Source organism: Lepidochelys kempii, chromosome 2 (assembly GCF_965140285.1).
Source record: "Lepidochelys kempii isolate rLepKem1 chromosome 2, rLepKem1.hap1, whole genome shotgun sequence".
NCBI lineage: Eukaryota > Metazoa > Chordata > Testudines > Cheloniidae > Lepidochelys > Lepidochelys kempii.
In genome coordinates this window covers 269,244,342-269,261,569 of record NC_136381.1, presented here as the reverse complement: position 1 = coordinate 269,261,569, position 17,228 = coordinate 269,244,342, and the positions used below count along the sequence as shown (strand labels likewise).

The window sequence follows — 17,228 nt, the reverse complement described above, 5'->3', positions numbered from 1 at the left end:
GTTATAAGCTAGGGACGCATCAACTAGAAGTAACGGAGGAGGAAAAGGACCTTGGAGTATTGGTTGATCATAGGTTGACTATGAGCTGCCAATGTGATATGGCTGTGAAAAAAGCTAATGTCGTCTTGGGATGCATCAGGAGAGGTATTTCCAGTAGGGATAAGGAGGTTTTAGTACCGTTATATAAGGCACTGGTGAGACCTCACCTGGAATACTGTGTGCAGTTCTGGTCTCCCATGTTTAAGAAGGATGAATTCAAACTGGAACAGGTACAGAGAAGGGCTACTAGGATGATCCGAGGAATGGAAAACTTGTCTTATGAAAGGAGACTCAGGGAGCTTGGCTTGTTTAGCCTAACTAAAAGAAGGTTGAGGGGAGATATGATTGCTCTCTATAAATATATCAGAGGGATAAATACCAGAGAGGGAGAGGAATTATTTAAACTCAGTACCAATGTGGACACAAGAACAAATGGATATAAACTGGCCACTAGGAAATTTAGATTAGAAATTAGACGAAGGTTTCTAACCATCAGAGGAGTGAAGTTTTGGAATAGCCTTCCGAGGGAAGTAGTGGGGGCAAAAGATCTATCTTGCTTTAAGATTAAACTCGATAAGTTTATGGAGGAGATGGTATGATGGGATAACATGGTTTTGGTAATTAAATATTCATGGTAAATAGGCCCAATGGCCTGTGATGGGTTTTTAGATGGGGTAAGATCCAAGTTACCCGGGAAAGAATTTTCTGTAGTATCTGGCTGATGAATCTTGCCCATATGCTCAGGGTTTAGCTGATCGCCATATTTGGGGTCGGGAAGGAATTTTCCTCCAGGGCAGATTGGAAGGCCCTGGAGGTTTTTCGCCTTCCTCTGTAGCATGGGGCACGGGTCACTTGCTGGAGGATTCTCTGCTCCTTGAGGTCTTCAAACTACAATTTGAGGACTTCAATAGCACAGATATAGGTGTGAGGTCTTTTTTAGGAGTGGTGGGTGAAGTTCTGTGGCCTGCATTGTGCAGGAGGTCAGACTAGATGATCATAATGGTCCCTTCTGACCTAAATATCTATGAATCTATGAATCTATGAATCTATACTCTGGGTTAATTAATAAACAAAAGTGATTTTATTAAGTATAAAAAGTAGGATTTAAGTAGTTCCAAGTAATAACAGACAGAACAAAGTAATTTACCAAGCAAAATAAAACAAATTTGCAAGTCTAAGCTTAATACGTTAAGAAACTGAATACAGGGAAATCTCACCCTCAGAGATGTTCCAATAAGCTTCTTTCACAGACTGGACTCCTTCCTAGTCTGGGCCCAATCCTGTCCCCGGTACAGTTCTTGTTAGCTCCAGCTCAGGTGGTAACTAGGTGATTTCTCATGACTTGCAGCCCCCTTTGTTCTGTTCCACCCCCTTTTATAGCTTTGGCCCAAGGTTGGAATCTTTTGTCTCTCTGGGTCCCCATGCCTCCTTCTAAATGGAAAAGCACCAGGTTTAAGATGGATTCCAATATCATGTGACATGGTCACATGTCACTGTAAGACCTCATTCTTCATTACCCACCTCACTACACAGGAAGGCTTGCAGGTAAATAAACCCATTCACAACCAATTTTCCTAGTCAATGGAAGCCATCAAACTTTCAGATCACCATTAATGACCCACACTTTCCATAATTATAATAGGACTTCAGAGTTATACTTCATATTTCTAGCTTCAGATACAAGAATGATACATACATACAAATAGGATGAACACACTCAGTAAATTATAAGCTTTGTAATGATACCTTACAAGAGACCTTTTGCATAAAGCATATTCCAATTACATTATATTCACTCATTAGCATATTTCCATAAAACACATGGAGTGCAAGTCAGTTATGTATAAGGGGTTTTATTAATAAATACTATTAATAATAATAATAATTAATTAATTAAATATAGCTGCCTTCACCTCCCCTCTAAGGCTGCTGGTTTTTGAGGTACAGTGACCTTCTTTCTCAATTTGGGGATCGTGGCATTTTGGACAGCTAGTAAAGTGTTCTTAAACAATTCCCAATAATCACTCATAGTTTTCTGATTAAATTCTTCCTCCCAGCAGATTTACCTCATAATTTTTTTAATCTTTTTGAAATTGCCCCTTTTAAAGCATCAAGTATGTATATCCCTGGACTTCATTCTGTTTGCACATTATATATGTGATCAAGTACTGATCACTTGCACCTAAGTTAGCATTAATTTTTAGTTCTGTGATCAGTTCCTCTTTCTCTGTCAAGATGAGGTTTAATGCAATATTCCCCCATGTTGGATAAAACGCTTGTTATAATTTACATGTTTTCTGTATAGGGAAAATTTTTAGTACATCCTAGTTTTTTTTTTTTTTTAGTACATCCCAGTTCTTCACCAGATTATTTTGTTTGTATGGAGTGTCCCCATCCCCTACTCTTCATCTGTTTGTGTCATAAGAAGATAACTGTAAGCCATTTTGGGCAGGGATAGTGTCTTTTCTGCATTTGAACACTGCTCAGAATGATGGGGTCCCAACTGGAGGTTTCATATGTTACAAAAATAATAATCCATATAGAGATGTGATTGTGACATTGCACCCCATAATGCTTTATAGAAATATGCTTTTGGGTGTAAATATGATATAACTGGAATATGTTTTATGCTAGATATGCCATGCAACATATCTCTGCAAAGGTTCTGATCTACTGAATATATTCATCCAACTTGCAGGGATGTACCATTTTTGTATTTGAAGTTATGAATATTGGCTATGTACTTGTTTGATTTTAAGTAGCCTCAGTGAAGCAGTTGGTCAGGTTCTTGAGAAAAGTCTATTCTCAGTAAGTGCCCAATCAAGAAACACTTAAGCTAACAATGAACTTTGAGAGACACCAATCCACATCTGAGCTTTCCTGGGAATGAAGCTCAGCCTGTAAAATTCTGAATCATGCATGGACATGGGACTTGCCCATGTGACTCCAAAACTCAATCTTGCAGCTGGATTCTGCATAAGAAAGGGGAAGAGGTTTCCACCCACAAGAGAAAATCTATTTAAGCCCCTGGAAACCCCTCCATTTTGTCTTCAGATGGCTCAGGAGGTAGCCTCTCCACCCCCAAAGGAAACCTGAAAGAAACTGGAACAAAGGACAGTAACTACAGGGTGTGAGTTATTGCTGGACCCAGACTAGAAGGAGAATAGTCTGTAAAAGAAGCTTACTGGAACATCTCTGAAGGTGAAATTTCACCTGTAATCACTTTCTTACTGTATTAGGCTTAGACTTGCGTGTTTTATTTTATTTTGCTTGGTAATTCACTTTTCTCTGTCTGTTATTACTTGGAACCACTTAAAGCCTACTTTTTGTATTTAATAAAATCACTTTTTACTTATTATTTAACCCAGAGTGTGCATTAATAACTTGGGGGGATATAACAGCTGTGCATATCTCTCTAACAGTGTTATAGAGGGTGAACAATTTATGAGTTTACCCTGTATAAGCTTTATACAGGGTAAAATGGATTTATTTGGGGTTTGGATCCCACTGGGAGTTGGGTATCTGAGTGCTGGAGACAGGAGCACTTCTTAAGCTGTTTTCAGTTAAGCCTGCAGCTTTTGGGGACGTGATTCAGACCTGGGACTGTGTTTGTAGCAGGCTAGCATGTCTGGCTCAAACCAGGCAGGACATTGAAGCCCCAAGCTGGCAGGGAAAACAGGCTCAGAGGTAGTCTCGGCACATCAAGAGGCAGTCCCAAAGGGGTTTCTGTGACCCAACACGTCACAGTCTTTATTATTTATCATTAATGACAACAATGTGTCATCAGGGAAAGTTATCACAACCCATGTTTTCTGCCTGCCACTTCTGTCAGAAGCCTTTTGTCAGAGCATCAAAAATGTATATATGTATATACACGCACACTTATGTAGATCTCTGATGAATCCGGTTGTGCATTTTGTATTGTTTCTCATGCAAATATATCTTCCAGGGTACATATACATATATCTTCCAGGGTACAAATATATCTTCTTTGTCCCTTAGAATGGACATATTTGCCAAATGGTTAGGTCTGCTGCATGCATATAACTCTTTGTGCTGGCTTTCTTTATGACTATTGATATCATTCTGTATTCGAACACAGAGAACTTTGGTTGCAGGCTGAATGTTCTCATACATTGCTACTGTTCTGCACAAACCCACTTCCTGTAAAATTCAGACTTGTTTATTTGGCAAATGATATTTCCTGGTCAGTGGCAGTAGCTCATCCTACTGCATTTACTTGGAACGGAATTTGGATCACTGAGTAGTTTGTTTTCATTTTCATAACAATTTCATCAACTTCATCAATTTCATCAACTATTAACATGAAGCTACAGTCAAAAAGAGGAAACCAGAAGACTTCAGACATTTTTATATAATACCACCGGCTGGAAGGACTGTGCAGAAGATGGAAATATCTGCTTAATCTGAAGAAATATCACAGGTTTGATCTTCAAGTTGACCAGACAATGAAAAAGTTTTGTGTGTCTGTCAGTGTCTGTGAGAGTGAGAGAGAGGGATAGAGAGAGAAAATGAGGGTGGGCAAGGGAGGTATTTTAAACTGGCTACAAAGCTTGACAAATGAAAACACTTCTAAGGTAGCAGGAGGAAATACAGGGAAGAAGCCTGTGTCTTTCTGTTTGATATTTGGGTGCCTGAAGTCTGCCTGAGATCTGTTTCCAAAGGGGAGTTGGGAACACATGGGGGTGGTGGGGAATAAAGTTTTGACAGAGAATGCTTGACATTTACAGATGATATAAATTGTTATTCCCAAATGCTGCAACAACCCCAAAGCATCCGGGTGTAATTTTGGGCAGCCTGGAGGCTACAGTGTCCCATGAGAGTCCAGCCGTCCCCCAGACCTCCCCTTGTCCCAAGTTAATGGAGGCACAAAGCCTCCATTATTATATTATATTATAAAGCCACCTTCCTCCCTACTCAATCATTGTGCTGAGATCAGCTTGGTTGCAGAGGTGTCCAGTGTCCTCAAACCTTCTCTGCAGGCACTCAGCACCTCATACGATCAAATGTTGTCTGCATTTAGAATAGCTTGTGGGGATTTGGTTTAAAATAATGTATGTGGAATCACTGAAACAGGTGATGAAAATACAATGAACAAGTGAGATTTTAAACAATTCCACCAATTCCTGGGCAGAACAGAACTTTCTCAGTTCATACAGTACCGCCAAGATCCTAATTTTTTGTCTGCTCACATTTTTACAAGAAATATTTTAAGCATTTTCATTAATTTCAGTGGAACTTAGACACATAACCTGCTTAGGTGCTTTTGAAAATCATACTAGGTGGCTATCTGAATCTTTAGGCACTGAAATACATTTAAAAACCTGGATTTTGGTGCCTAAATCATTTCAGTGCCAAGAACTTCAAGGGAGAAAGGAGATTCCCTTGGAAACTGCTTTGTGATAATGAAACTTAGGTAGATAATTCTACATTAGGTATTGAATTCCAAGAGAAGAACTAGGTGGTTGAAAGAGAACATATAAATCAGAATAGACACAGCAGGTTTCTGAGGAATTCTTAGTGTGATTCAAGCTTCCCAGACTCTGCCCTCTGGAGATGCCAGTCACATTAGATTGTGCATATGTCCTGAATATGGCCATGTGTGCTATTTATCTTGCCCGGGATCAATGTCAGACTGACAGGTCTAGAATTACCCAGGTCATCCCATTTAATCTTTAATCTTTCAAAATATTGTCACAACTTTAGCTTCCTTTCAGTCTTCTGGAACTTCCCCAGTGCTCCAAGAATTATTGAAAATCAACATTAATGGACCATGAAAAATCACAAGAACAAACATTGAAGCATTTGAATGTAACATAAGTTTATAAAAAGTGTTCTGTGATTTTACAAGTCCATCTTTTCCATCATTAGAAGGTTTAATTGATCCATGAACAAATTCCCCATAGCCTTGCAGGTTGAAGTGCAGCAGAAATGAATTATTTTACTAAGAAAGTTACTTGTTCTTTTGGTGACTGATTACTAATTTGTTTTCCTTTTCTGTATTTTTCTTTTTTTGTTTGTTTTCAGCAAACCTGGATGTTTACAGAGATTCTCAGAACATCCAGAGAAGGATGTAAGGGCCTCTGAGGAAAAGATAAAGGAGAGGTGGGTTATTCTTGAATTTTGTGCTGATCCTTTTAATCTGGGGGCAGTTACTTTCCTTTTCAATGGGAGGGTGGCAGTTATATTTAGAGTGGGGATTACTGTTTTCCCTACACACGCTGGCATTAGGAATAGCTTATTTTAGATTAAGGAAACAAAAAGAAACAACAGTAAAGCCTACATGAGTGTTGGTTACATACACCACAATCTAATGCAATATATAGCCACCTTTCTGCTGATTGCTCCATTCTCCTTGACTCCAGTGTAGACTTTAACAGTGTGGACCAGACCATCCTCCTGATCTACCTCCATAATTATGTAAGCATCTAAGCTTCCCTTGTGTCCTAATTATTTACAGGACCAACTTATAAAATGCACTCTCTCTGTGTCTGGTGGCAGCTCCTCGCTGTATCAAGGTTCTGTTTTCAGCCCTCTTCTATCTACCTTTTCCCCTTTGATCATCTTGGGCCAAATTGAGACTTGGAGTAACAGCAGGTACATATCTTTTGATACTTAAAATGATTTCTCGGTATCTATCCTCTACCTGCTTTGACTAAATGTATGGCTTTGTCTCTTCTGCCTTCAGTTACTGTCTCAAAGACAAAAAGGCATCCTCCCCAAAACTTCATTTTGTCTTATGCCCTCCTCAACTCAATCTATCCCTTTTGTTTCATTATCTAACATCAGCCAAGGGAGGGGACACCAGTGTAACAGTGTAGGAATCCATGTTTACCTGGATTTGCTATGTGCACAATTTTCAGGTTTAAAGTCAAACCAGAGTTTTTAAAAGATGGTATTGTATTGTCTCTGTAGGCCATCTGCCTAGCTACTTTTAGCTATCAATTTACTACAGGCATCCTAGCACAATGAGCTCACCTACACTATAGATTCAGCCTTAGTCTGGAACAAAACAAAAGCAAGCAGCCAGTCCAAAAATGAAAATATGAATATATGATTTGTAATGTGAAATGAAATCCTGAGTGGTCTGTCCTTCCTCCACTCGCTGCATACAAACGAGTCCACAGTATGAGATTCCCATGACAAAGCCAGAGTGTGATCCTCAAACCAGGTGGAAAAAGGAAGGGCAATGCCTGTCTTGCCTGTGGGAGCGAATTCAGTAGGACTGTCTTAGAATCATAGAATATCAGGGTTGGAAGGAATCTCAGGAGGTCATCTAGTCCAACCCCCTGCTCAAAGCAGGACTATGGAACAGTCTGAGGTGGGTGTCTCTGAGTCTCTCACATTGAAGCCATTCCACTTTTTATTAAATATGCACTGGGCCAGAATGACTCTATAGAGCACTGCATTCACTTTAGACATGGGGAAACCCTGTTCAAATCCCTACTCGTCAGACAAAGGGGGAATTGAACTGATTTCTTCTATCTCCTGGGTGACTTCCCTAACCACTGGGCTGAAGGTTATAAGGGAACCATCGATCATTTTGTAGGGAGTTGGGCTGGCACCGAAGCTGCCTGACTCTAGAAGAGGGTTCCTGGCTGTGGGTTGCAAGCAGAACAAGGTGCCTTCCTGCAGGTCCAGCTTTAGGCACCAAATTCCTTGAGGGGGCAGGACTCAGGACCACTCCCTTCTCAGCAGCATCTCTCATTGGCTCATTGCCTAGCATGCTGACTTTAGCCTATCTCTCCCCATGCAGTGTATGGGGAGCTGAGGTGCCTAACCCAGGGTTTGTGGATTCCAGTGATTTTCAAGACGCGTAAAGGTCTCTTTATGGATTCAGGCCTTAGACCCCTATCCTGCAATTGAATCCACTAGCACAGACCATTGCATTTTGGTAAAGCCACAATTACAGACAATGGACCTCCATGCAGGCACAGCATCCATGCTAGTGTAATGCTGACAGACCTCGGTCGTCGATGAGCAGGATAGAACTAGGGGACCTCTGAAGCTTAGTGCATGAGTCTCTACCGCATGAGCCAAAAGCCTGCTGGCTATTAGCTAGGGCTGTAGAGCAGACTCATTTGATCTCTCTCTCTCTAAGTGCTCTCTGTGCCACTAGAGGTGACTCTGTGCCTGCAAACACTCCAGATAAACAAACCGGCCTGGCTGGCCAGTGGCTTTACCCCGAAGGGCTGGGTGACCCCCAAGTTTGCTGACCCCTGCACTAGCAGCTCCAATTGCAGGATCAAGACCTTAGCTTCTAAGCTCTTGTTGTAGGGACATAGAGGAAGAGTTTCAAAGGTACAAATATCAGTTAGGGACCTAGCGCCCATGGACATGAACTGCAATTTATGCCTCTGAATATCTCCCCCTTTGTCTTCTCTTCATCTGTAATGCCATGCATATGAATGGCACAGTATAAATAAAATAATAATTAAGAAATAAACCACCCTTCAGTTTGCACAGGAACAAAGAAACACATACGAGATGGGATTTGGTCTGGGCTTTTGTGAGTATTAACCAGTTCCATTGATTTTTCAGGAAGAAGCTGTTTAAGATCCCAGTTTTAAAGGAGAAATGTCAGCCTATCAATCACTTGGAAGAACCATGCTGGTATGTGAAGGATAAATCCACAGAGGTTCTAAGGTTTGGTTACTATGTGTCAGAACCAACTTGATAGAGAAACCAGACTTGTAAGCTCATGAGAACAGGCCCTTTTGAGATTGTGAGCAACACTGTGAGCTGGCAGCAAGTGATCAAAAAGTAGATCATAGAGAAATATAGGTGGGAAGTTTAGGATGGCAAAATCAGATGCACGCACAGAATCTATCTTTGACTCTGGGTCTTCCTCTGCTTTCTTGAATCCCGGCTTGAACAATTGCTAGAAAAACACATACTGCCTCCTAACTAGGTCAGATCATGGTCCATCTTGCCCAGTAGCCTGTCTATGACAATCGCCCATGCCAGAACTTCAGGGGGAGTGTCCAGGACAGGGCAGTATCTTCCACTCCTGGCTTCTGGTAGTCAGAGGTTTAGGATCACCCCGAGCATGGGCTTGTGTCGCCTGGCCTTTTTGGCCAATAACCATTGATAGACCTATTCTCCATGAACGTATCCAGTTCTTTTTTGAATCCAGTTATACTTTTGGACATCATAACTTCCCATGGAAATGAGTTCCACAGGTTAGTTAGGCATTATGTGAAAAAGTACATCCTCTGATTAAACTTCCTGCCTATTAATTTCATCAGGTGAAAGCATTCTTCTAAAGCTGGATGAATAAACGGGATAGGGAGGAACAGGGATTTTTCAAGAAATTTTTATACTGATTTTTTTTCAAAATTTCAAAAAAATTGATCAGCTCTGTAGTTGGTAAAAGAATGAAGGAAGTTTAATGAAAATATTCTCAAAATTGTCCATTTTCTTTTTAAAACCAGTTCTAGTGCTATTAAGCTTTGCATACGCTGAAATAACAATTTGGAAATGGTTTGAAAATTGTGAAACTGTAACCATGTGATCCCACATAATCACAATAAGATACCTCAGTTTACTACAGTGATTCATGTTATACCAGTGGAGTTTTCTAATGTAGAAGAAAAGGTCAAATACCCTGTCTAACTCAGTCACTTTAAATTCCACAACACAGTCTCTCACTCTTAGTGCACATATCAAATTCTATTCTGTTTTGTTCATTGGTTCTTATGACATCCTCATCACAGCTGTATCTGTGTGTCTTCAGTACCACTGACATGGTGTTGGCAGCTAAGCCGACGGTGAATCACTGTCTCTCCCAGTGCTCTCATGTAAATAGTGAAGAGAAGCGGGGATAGTCTGGATCCCAGTGTTTCTCAGGTGACGGCCTTCAGAGAAGAGGAACAGTAACCATCACTCTGAGTTTTGCTTGAATTTAGTAATAGGAACAGCTATAGTGTTAGGCCATCTACTCCTGCTATGTCACGTCAGTGGGTTAGCAGTGGCTTGTGGTCCACTGGGTATAAAACTGCAGAAAGGTCCAGCAACGTGGGCATGGAAAGCTTACCTGTGTCCATGGTCATCTTTTTAGTGCCACTAGAGCCGTCTCTGTGCTGTGCCCTAGTCTGAACCCGGACTATAAGGCATCCAGGATGTTGGCTGATGTCACATGTTGCTGGCACTTTGTTGTTACTACTTTCTGCTTGATTTTGGCCAGAAATGGAAGGTTGAAGACAGGATAATGGTTGGAGAGCATTAGGCACTACTGATAGATTCCTGAGGATTGGGTGAAGTATTGTGCTTTTCATGGATTTTGGCCAGCATGTTTTCTGAAGAAGGCAATGACTATTTCCACGGGTAGTGAACATAGTTTTTGCTTTCTCTGCGTTCATCAACCAAGAGGGGTATGGATCCATCTCGCAGGTTGCGGCTCTAATATTTTTCAGGTCTTTTTGATCTTCAGCATGTGTGATGGGGTTGAATTCAGTTCAGGGTGGCTGGGGGGATAATATGATCTGGTCAGGAATGGAGATTTCTTTCCCATGTAGTTCCATGCACATTTGGTTGATCTTATCAGCAAAGTTCACTGATGCAGTGGTTAATAGAATTATAGGACTGGAAGAGACCTCAAAAGGTCATCTAGTCCAGTTCCCTGCACTCATGGCAAGACTTGAGTATTATCTAGACCATTCCTGAGAGGTGATTGTCTAACCTGCTCTTAAAAATCTCCAATGATGGAGATTCCACAACCTTCCTAGGCAATTTATTCCAGTGCTTATCCACCCTGACAGTTAGGAAGTTTTTCCTAATATCCAACCTAAACCTCCCTTGCTGCAATTTAATCCCATTGCTTCTTGTCATAAGAACATAAGAATGGCCATACTGAGTCAGACCAAAGGTCCATCCGCCCAGTGTCCTGTCTACCGACAATGGCCAATGCCAGGTGCCCCAGAGATGGTCCTGTCCTCAGAGGTTAAGAAAAACAATTTTTCTCCCTCCTCCTTGTAACAACCTTTTAAGTACTTGAAAATTGTTATCATGTCCCCTCTCAGTCTTTTCTTTTCCAGACTAAACAAACCCAATTCTTTCAATCTTCCCCCACAGATAATGTTTTCTAGACATTTAATAATTTTTGTTGCTCTTCTCTAGACTCTCTCCAATTTGCCAACATCTTCCTGAAATGTGGCATCCAGAACTAGACACAATACTCCAGTTGAAGCCTAATCAGTGTGGAGTAGAACAGAAGAATTACTTCTCATGTCTTGCTTACAACACTCCTCTAATACATCCCAGAATTTAGAAAATGTCAGAATGAAACATTTCAACTATTTCTGAATTTTTTTCCAGCCAAAATATTTTGGCAAATTCAACCCAAATTCGCAAAATGTTCAACCCAAATGAATGCAAAATTCAGGATTTTTCAATGAAAAAAATTGCATCAAAATTTTTTGCCCAGCTCTGGTTGTGCCATCTTCTCCCAAAATTGGCTCTAACTGAATCATAGCCACTTAATTTATGAACTGACACCTGTTTTGTACAAGTCAGTGCTGCAAAGGCAGTATCAGTACTGAAGTACAAGCTGCATTCTCTCTGCCTTGTGCGTCAACAGCCAAACTGTTGACTAAGTTCTGATTCCAGAACTTCTGTTGCTGATGAAAATGGAGGTATGTACAAGGCTGCAATAACAGAACCGATTTTCAAAGACTAAACCTAACTCTCGACTTCAGGAGGACGACCCATGTGCTTAAAGTTAGGCAGATGTGATGAAAACACTAATGGACGTTAAACATGAAATATCAAGGTATCATGTTCAGAAACTCACTTTTCCGACCATAATAGACTTACATAGCAGTGATTATTGTTATTACTATTTATTATGTGTATTACTGAGTTTTTCTAAATGAGTATTTTTCTATGTTCCTTGGTTAAAGTATGTTTGTAAATAACATGTTTTATTACAAATATTTCAGGGTGAGATGGATGGGAGCAAGCAAAAAGGAGAGAATGTCAGCTTCTATGGTAAGACAGTTACACAAAAGGCCCTATTCTGGTCTCACTTCTATATTTTGCTCAGCTCAAGTTTTTCAGTAAAGTAAAAGAGAACCCCACAAGCTCTAGGGGATTGAGGCATATTCTGAATATACCTTTAGTTGCCCAAAATTATTTTAGTGGCTCTAGCATGGGTGCAGTTACTGGGGGAATGGCAGTGACATTACCTCTGTAACTTTGTCTTCTGCTGGGGACAACCCTCACAAAGAAAATCCCTTTGCCAGTAGCTGTAAATTTGTCCATATCTCAGGCTGCTACAGCAGCTGCAAACTGTAAATCAAGAACATACCACTTTTGATCAAGAAAGAGATGAGAGTAGAAGCAAGGCAGAGCTTCATTCCAATCCAATGACACTGAGAGTCTGTGTACCAGGCACACCCCATTCCCCAGCTCCCCCAATCATTTCCAGGCAGATCCGGACAACTTTTTTCAAATTTTAACCCAAAAAATGGAAACAAATGTGTATGAAATGTGTTATCCTGCTTGACCAGCTATATAGAGCTAGGGAAGAACAGGAGGTAATTTTGATGTGGACAGAGTAAGGATTTTGCAGGTGAGATTAGCAAGATCATAGCATGCGATGGGGGCTACAATAAAGAAAGCACACAGGTGATTGTGCAAGAATCTGAAAAAACAGATTAGGAGCATTAATAGATTGGAGGAGATGGAGCAAAGCAAGGATATGTAATGAGGTGCAGAGTCCTATAGTAATTTGAAGGTAGAGACAAGAAGCTTAAATGTGATGGTCAAATGTTCAGAGATTTGAACATCTGAAGGAGGAAGTGGTCTGACCAGAACACAAGGGTTTGTTTTTATAGGCCTCGTATTTACATCTGACGTTAGGATCCAGTACAAAGAGCGTCAGCTCTGTGTGTGGGTCCAGGGGTTATCTGTGTAAAACCAGAGACAGAGGTGTTCCGATTCAACAGTGATAAGTGAGGTATAAGAACCTATTCTGTCAGACAGGGAGCCAACGGCAGACTAGAAAGAGAGAAGTTGCATGATCGAACCAACAGGCAAGGAAGACACATTTAGTGGTAATATTTTGAATGGACTGAAGGGTCTGATGTGTATGTCTGGGAAGCCAGAGAGGAGGAGTTGCAGTAATCAAGGCAGAATACACTGAGGTTCTGAAAGGGAACTTAGGTGTAGGGCTGGAGAGAAAAGGACAGAACTTGAAGGTGCTGAGGAAGAAGAACCAGTTGGATTTGGATCTGGCCTAGATGTGTGAGAGAGAGGAGTAAAAAAGCGCCCCCGGACTGCTGGCCTGAGTGACGGTGAGAATGGTGGTGATCCAAAGAGTGATAGGGAAAGGAGGAAGCAGAGAAGGTATGGAAGAGAGGATACGGAGTTTAGGTCATGTTCAATTTAAAGTGACAAGACATCCCAGAGGACAGAGACAAGCTGGGATGAGGGACTGGATGGATGTTGTTTACTCTGGGACTCTCAGCCTCAGAATTAGGTGTAACTCCTACTCATTTACTTTTATCTGTGCAATGATGTTCTGACTGTCAAACCTGTCCCCATCAACTGCAGATGACGGCAGGAGATCGGAACTCAGAATCATCCTTGTTGGCAAAACTGGAGCTGGGAAAAGTGCAACAGGAAACTCCATCCTTGGGAAAAGAAAGTTTGAGTCCAAACTTGGGGCAAAGTCAGTAACTTTGACTTGTGAAAAGGGGCAAAGGAGCTGGAATGGGAGGGAGCTTGTGGTTATTGACACACCTGCCATTTTTGACCAAAAGGCTTTTGAGCCAGTAACATCTAGAGAGATTGTTCGCTGTATCGCGCTCTCTGCCCCTGGCCCCCACGCTCTGCTGCTGGTGACCCAGCTGGGCCGTTACACTGAGGAAGACAAGGATGCAGTGAAGCGAGTACAGGAGATTTTTGGAGTTGAATCCATGAGGCACATGATTGTCCTGTTCACCCGGAAAGAAGATTTAGCGGTCGGCTCACTGCATGACTACGTGAGATACTCAGATAACAAAGATCTGAAGGGGCTGATTCAGAAGTGTGGGGACCGATATTGTGCTTTCAATAACAGAGCAACCGGAGCAGAACAGGCTGAACAGGTTTCTGAGCTGATTGAAATGATCCAGAGAACGGTTCAGGAGAATGGGGGCAGGTATTACGTCAGTGAGGTGTATTTGGAACCTAATTTAACGGAACAAAAAGTGAGGTATCTTACTGGAATAAATAAAAGAACCAGGGTGACCACTCTGTTTACCAAGTATAGGAAAGTTATTTTGGCCTTTGGGGTTGCTGCAGTAGTTCTTATTATTGTACTTCTCCTGATCTACCTCGTCACTGACAGTCATTCATAAAGTCTCATTGCAACCTAACCCTGCTGCGTCCCAAACCCTGCATCTCAGCTTCTCCGGCACCCTCACCCTTATGCCAGTGCAGCACATTCAGACAATATGACTAAAGCTATCCGCATTTGTTCTTTATTAATGATATATATTAGAACAATTTAAATATGCTGAGCCAGTTTCTACACTCAGTTACTCTGGATTTAGAATGGTTTAACTCCATTAACTTAAGAGTAACCGTATGGATTTAGAGTAACAGCCGGGTTAGTCTGTATTCGGAAAAAGAAAAGGAGGACTTGTGGCACCTTAGAGACTAACCAATTTATTTGAGCATGAGCTTTCGTGAGCTACAGCTCACTTCATCGGATGCATACCGTGGAAACTGCAGCAGACTTTATTTATACACAGAGAATATGAAAAAATACCTCCTCCCACCCCACTGTCCTGCTGGTAATAGCTTATCTAAAGTGATCATCAGGTGGGCCATTTCCAGCACAAATCCAGGTTTTCTCACCCTCCACCTCCCCACACAAATTCACTCTCCTGCTGGTAATAGCCCATCCAAAGTGACAACTCTTTACACAATGTGCATGATAATAAAGTTGGGCCATTTCCTGCACAAATCCAGGTTCTCTCACCCCCTCACCCCCCTCCCAAAATCCACACACACAAACTCACTATCCTGCTGGTAATAGCTCATCCAAAGTGACCATTCTCCCTACAATGTGCATAATTAAGGTGGGCCATTTCCAGCACAAATCCAGGTTTTCTCACATCTCCCCCACCCCCATACACACACAAACTCACTCTCCTGCTGGTAATAGCTCATCCAAACTGACCACTCTCCGAGTTTAAATCCAAGTTAAACCAGAACATCTCGGGGGGGGGGGGTAGGAAAAAACAAGAGGAAACAGGCTACCTTGCATAATGACTTAGCCACTCCCAGTCTCTATTTAAGCCTAAATTAATAGTATCCAATTTGCAAATGAATTCCAATTCAGCCGTTTCTCGCTGGAGTCTGGATTTGAAGTTTTTTTGTTTTAAGATAGCGACCTTCATGTCTGTGATTGCGTGACCAGAGAGATTGAAGTGTTCTCCGACTGGTTTATGAATGTTATAATTCTTGACATCTGATTTGTGTCCATTTATTCTTTTGCGTAGAGACTGTCCAGTTTGACCAATGTACATGGCAGAGGGGCATTGCTGGCACATGATGGCATAGATCACATTGGTGGATGTGCAGGTATACGAGCCTCTGACAGTGTGGCTGATGTTATTAGGCCCTGTGATGGTGTCCCCTGAATAGATATGTGGACACAGTTGGCAACGGGCTTTGTTGCAAGGATAAGTTCCTGGGTTAATGGTTCTGTTGTGTGGTATGTGGTTGTTGGTGAGTATTTGCTTCAGGTTGCGGGGCTGTCTGTAGGCAAGGATTTACAGTCCTGTATCAGCTCTCCTCCTGCATTTGTAATGGAGTGTCTCCATTAGCTTCCCTGGAATACTCTGCATTGACAGCCAGGTCACTGAGGGAAGAATTAGGCCCTTTGGCTAGAGCTGAGAGATCTATTCAGCTCTCACGTAAATTTATAGTAGCTCAAACTGCAACATCAAACAGGGCAGTCATTTTACTAAAAATAAAATCTCAGACACTTACAGGGCCAAATTCAGATGAGGTGTAAGTTGGTGAAACTCTATTCACCTTACTGGAGTTACACCAAGGATTAGCCTGGCCCCATTGCCGAAGCTTCTTTTGATATTTTGAAAAGCAAACTTTAAAACCCACCAAAGATGTGACATGGTGATATGCAGCATTGTTTTTTCTTTTCTTTAAGATATCCTGTCAAAGCTCCTAAATGCTTAAATCCCATTTGAAAATGAGACTTATGCTCTTAAACCAGTTAGGCATTGCAATGCTGAGAGCAACAAAGCCTAAATGCCTTTAAGAGTCTAGCCCTATGTCTACAAGGAAAATTAACCTTACAGAATCAGCCTTGGTTTTTCACACTGTTAAAAGTTACAATGCTAAGATTAAATTACTTTAGCTTACTTACAAAACTGTGATTGTTAAATTTAATTTCTCCAAGCAAACCCAGGCTGTGAGTCTGAGTCCCTCAATCCCAACTGCCAAAGGGTCATTGTCCTATAACAGCAACTCCTACTTGGCCTGTCCGCCACATGGCTGTCAGAGTATTTATCTGTAATGAAGGTCATGTGAGAGTCAAATGAAAGCTTATAGCATACTGCATGATGTATGTACAGGAAATAATTAAATTGTGTGTATGTATTAAAATATGTTCAAATCACAGGGTTTGATAAACGGGGTTGACAAACAAGTCTTTCCCCAGCAAAGGAATGTTGATGTACCTGTCTGCCTAGGTCTCTGATGTAAGTCAAGTATTGTGAAGCCAAATGCAATGGCAGGTACATTTGCATCTGAGGTAAACAGGAAGATTAGGTTAGCCGGAGGATGAAGAAAGCACCATGATGTCAGCACACCAGAGCATGAGCTGCGGGTGTGGGGGACGGGACCTTTCTTTGTGGGTACACTGGGAAAAGAATACATTTCAAAGGATTACTGGATAATAAGAAGGAGGAAGAAAAACTCCTTGGTTATCCTTCACTGAAGAAGCAAAAGAGGACAGTGCTTTTTGCATTCATGAAAGTTGGATCTTGGCCATGTGAGCCAGTGACTTTAGGTGAGAAACTGCTTTACAAAAGATTAACTTGCTGAAGTTAAATCCTAGTCTTGTAGAAGTGGATTATCTTTTTGCTTTATTTGTAATCAATTATTTCCATTATCCTTACTCAGTATCACTTAAATCTCTAGCTTTGTTAATA

At 41.3% G+C, this 17,228-nt stretch overlaps 1 protein-coding gene across 3 annotated transcripts; it reads left to right on the top strand.

Moving 5' to 3' along the window:
* Positions 1-4,220: 4,220 nt before the first annotated feature.
* On the top strand, positions 4,221-14,959 carry LOC140905796 (GTPase IMAP family member 2). Of its 3 annotated transcripts, XM_073329284.2 has the most exons (5): positions 4,221-4,483; positions 6,088-6,165; positions 8,602-8,673; positions 12,000-12,048; positions 13,615-14,959. In XM_073329284.2, the coding sequence occupies exons 3-5, from the start codon at positions 8,638-8,640 to the stop codon at positions 14,400-14,402; spliced, it is 873 nt and encodes a 290-aa protein (XP_073185385.1). In that variant the 5' UTR covers positions 4,221-4,483; positions 6,088-6,165; positions 8,602-8,637; the 3' UTR covers positions 14,403-14,959. The 3 variants fall into 3 exon arrangements, with proteins under 3 accessions (XP_073185385.1, XP_073185386.1, XP_073185387.1); XM_073329285.2 differs by lacking the exons at positions 4,221-4,483; positions 6,088-6,165 and adding an exon at positions 6,429-6,480; XM_073329286.2 differs by lacking the exons at positions 4,221-4,483; positions 6,088-6,165; positions 8,602-8,673 and adding an exon at positions 11,463-11,830.
* The last annotated feature ends 2,269 nt before the right edge of the window (positions 14,960-17,228 follow it).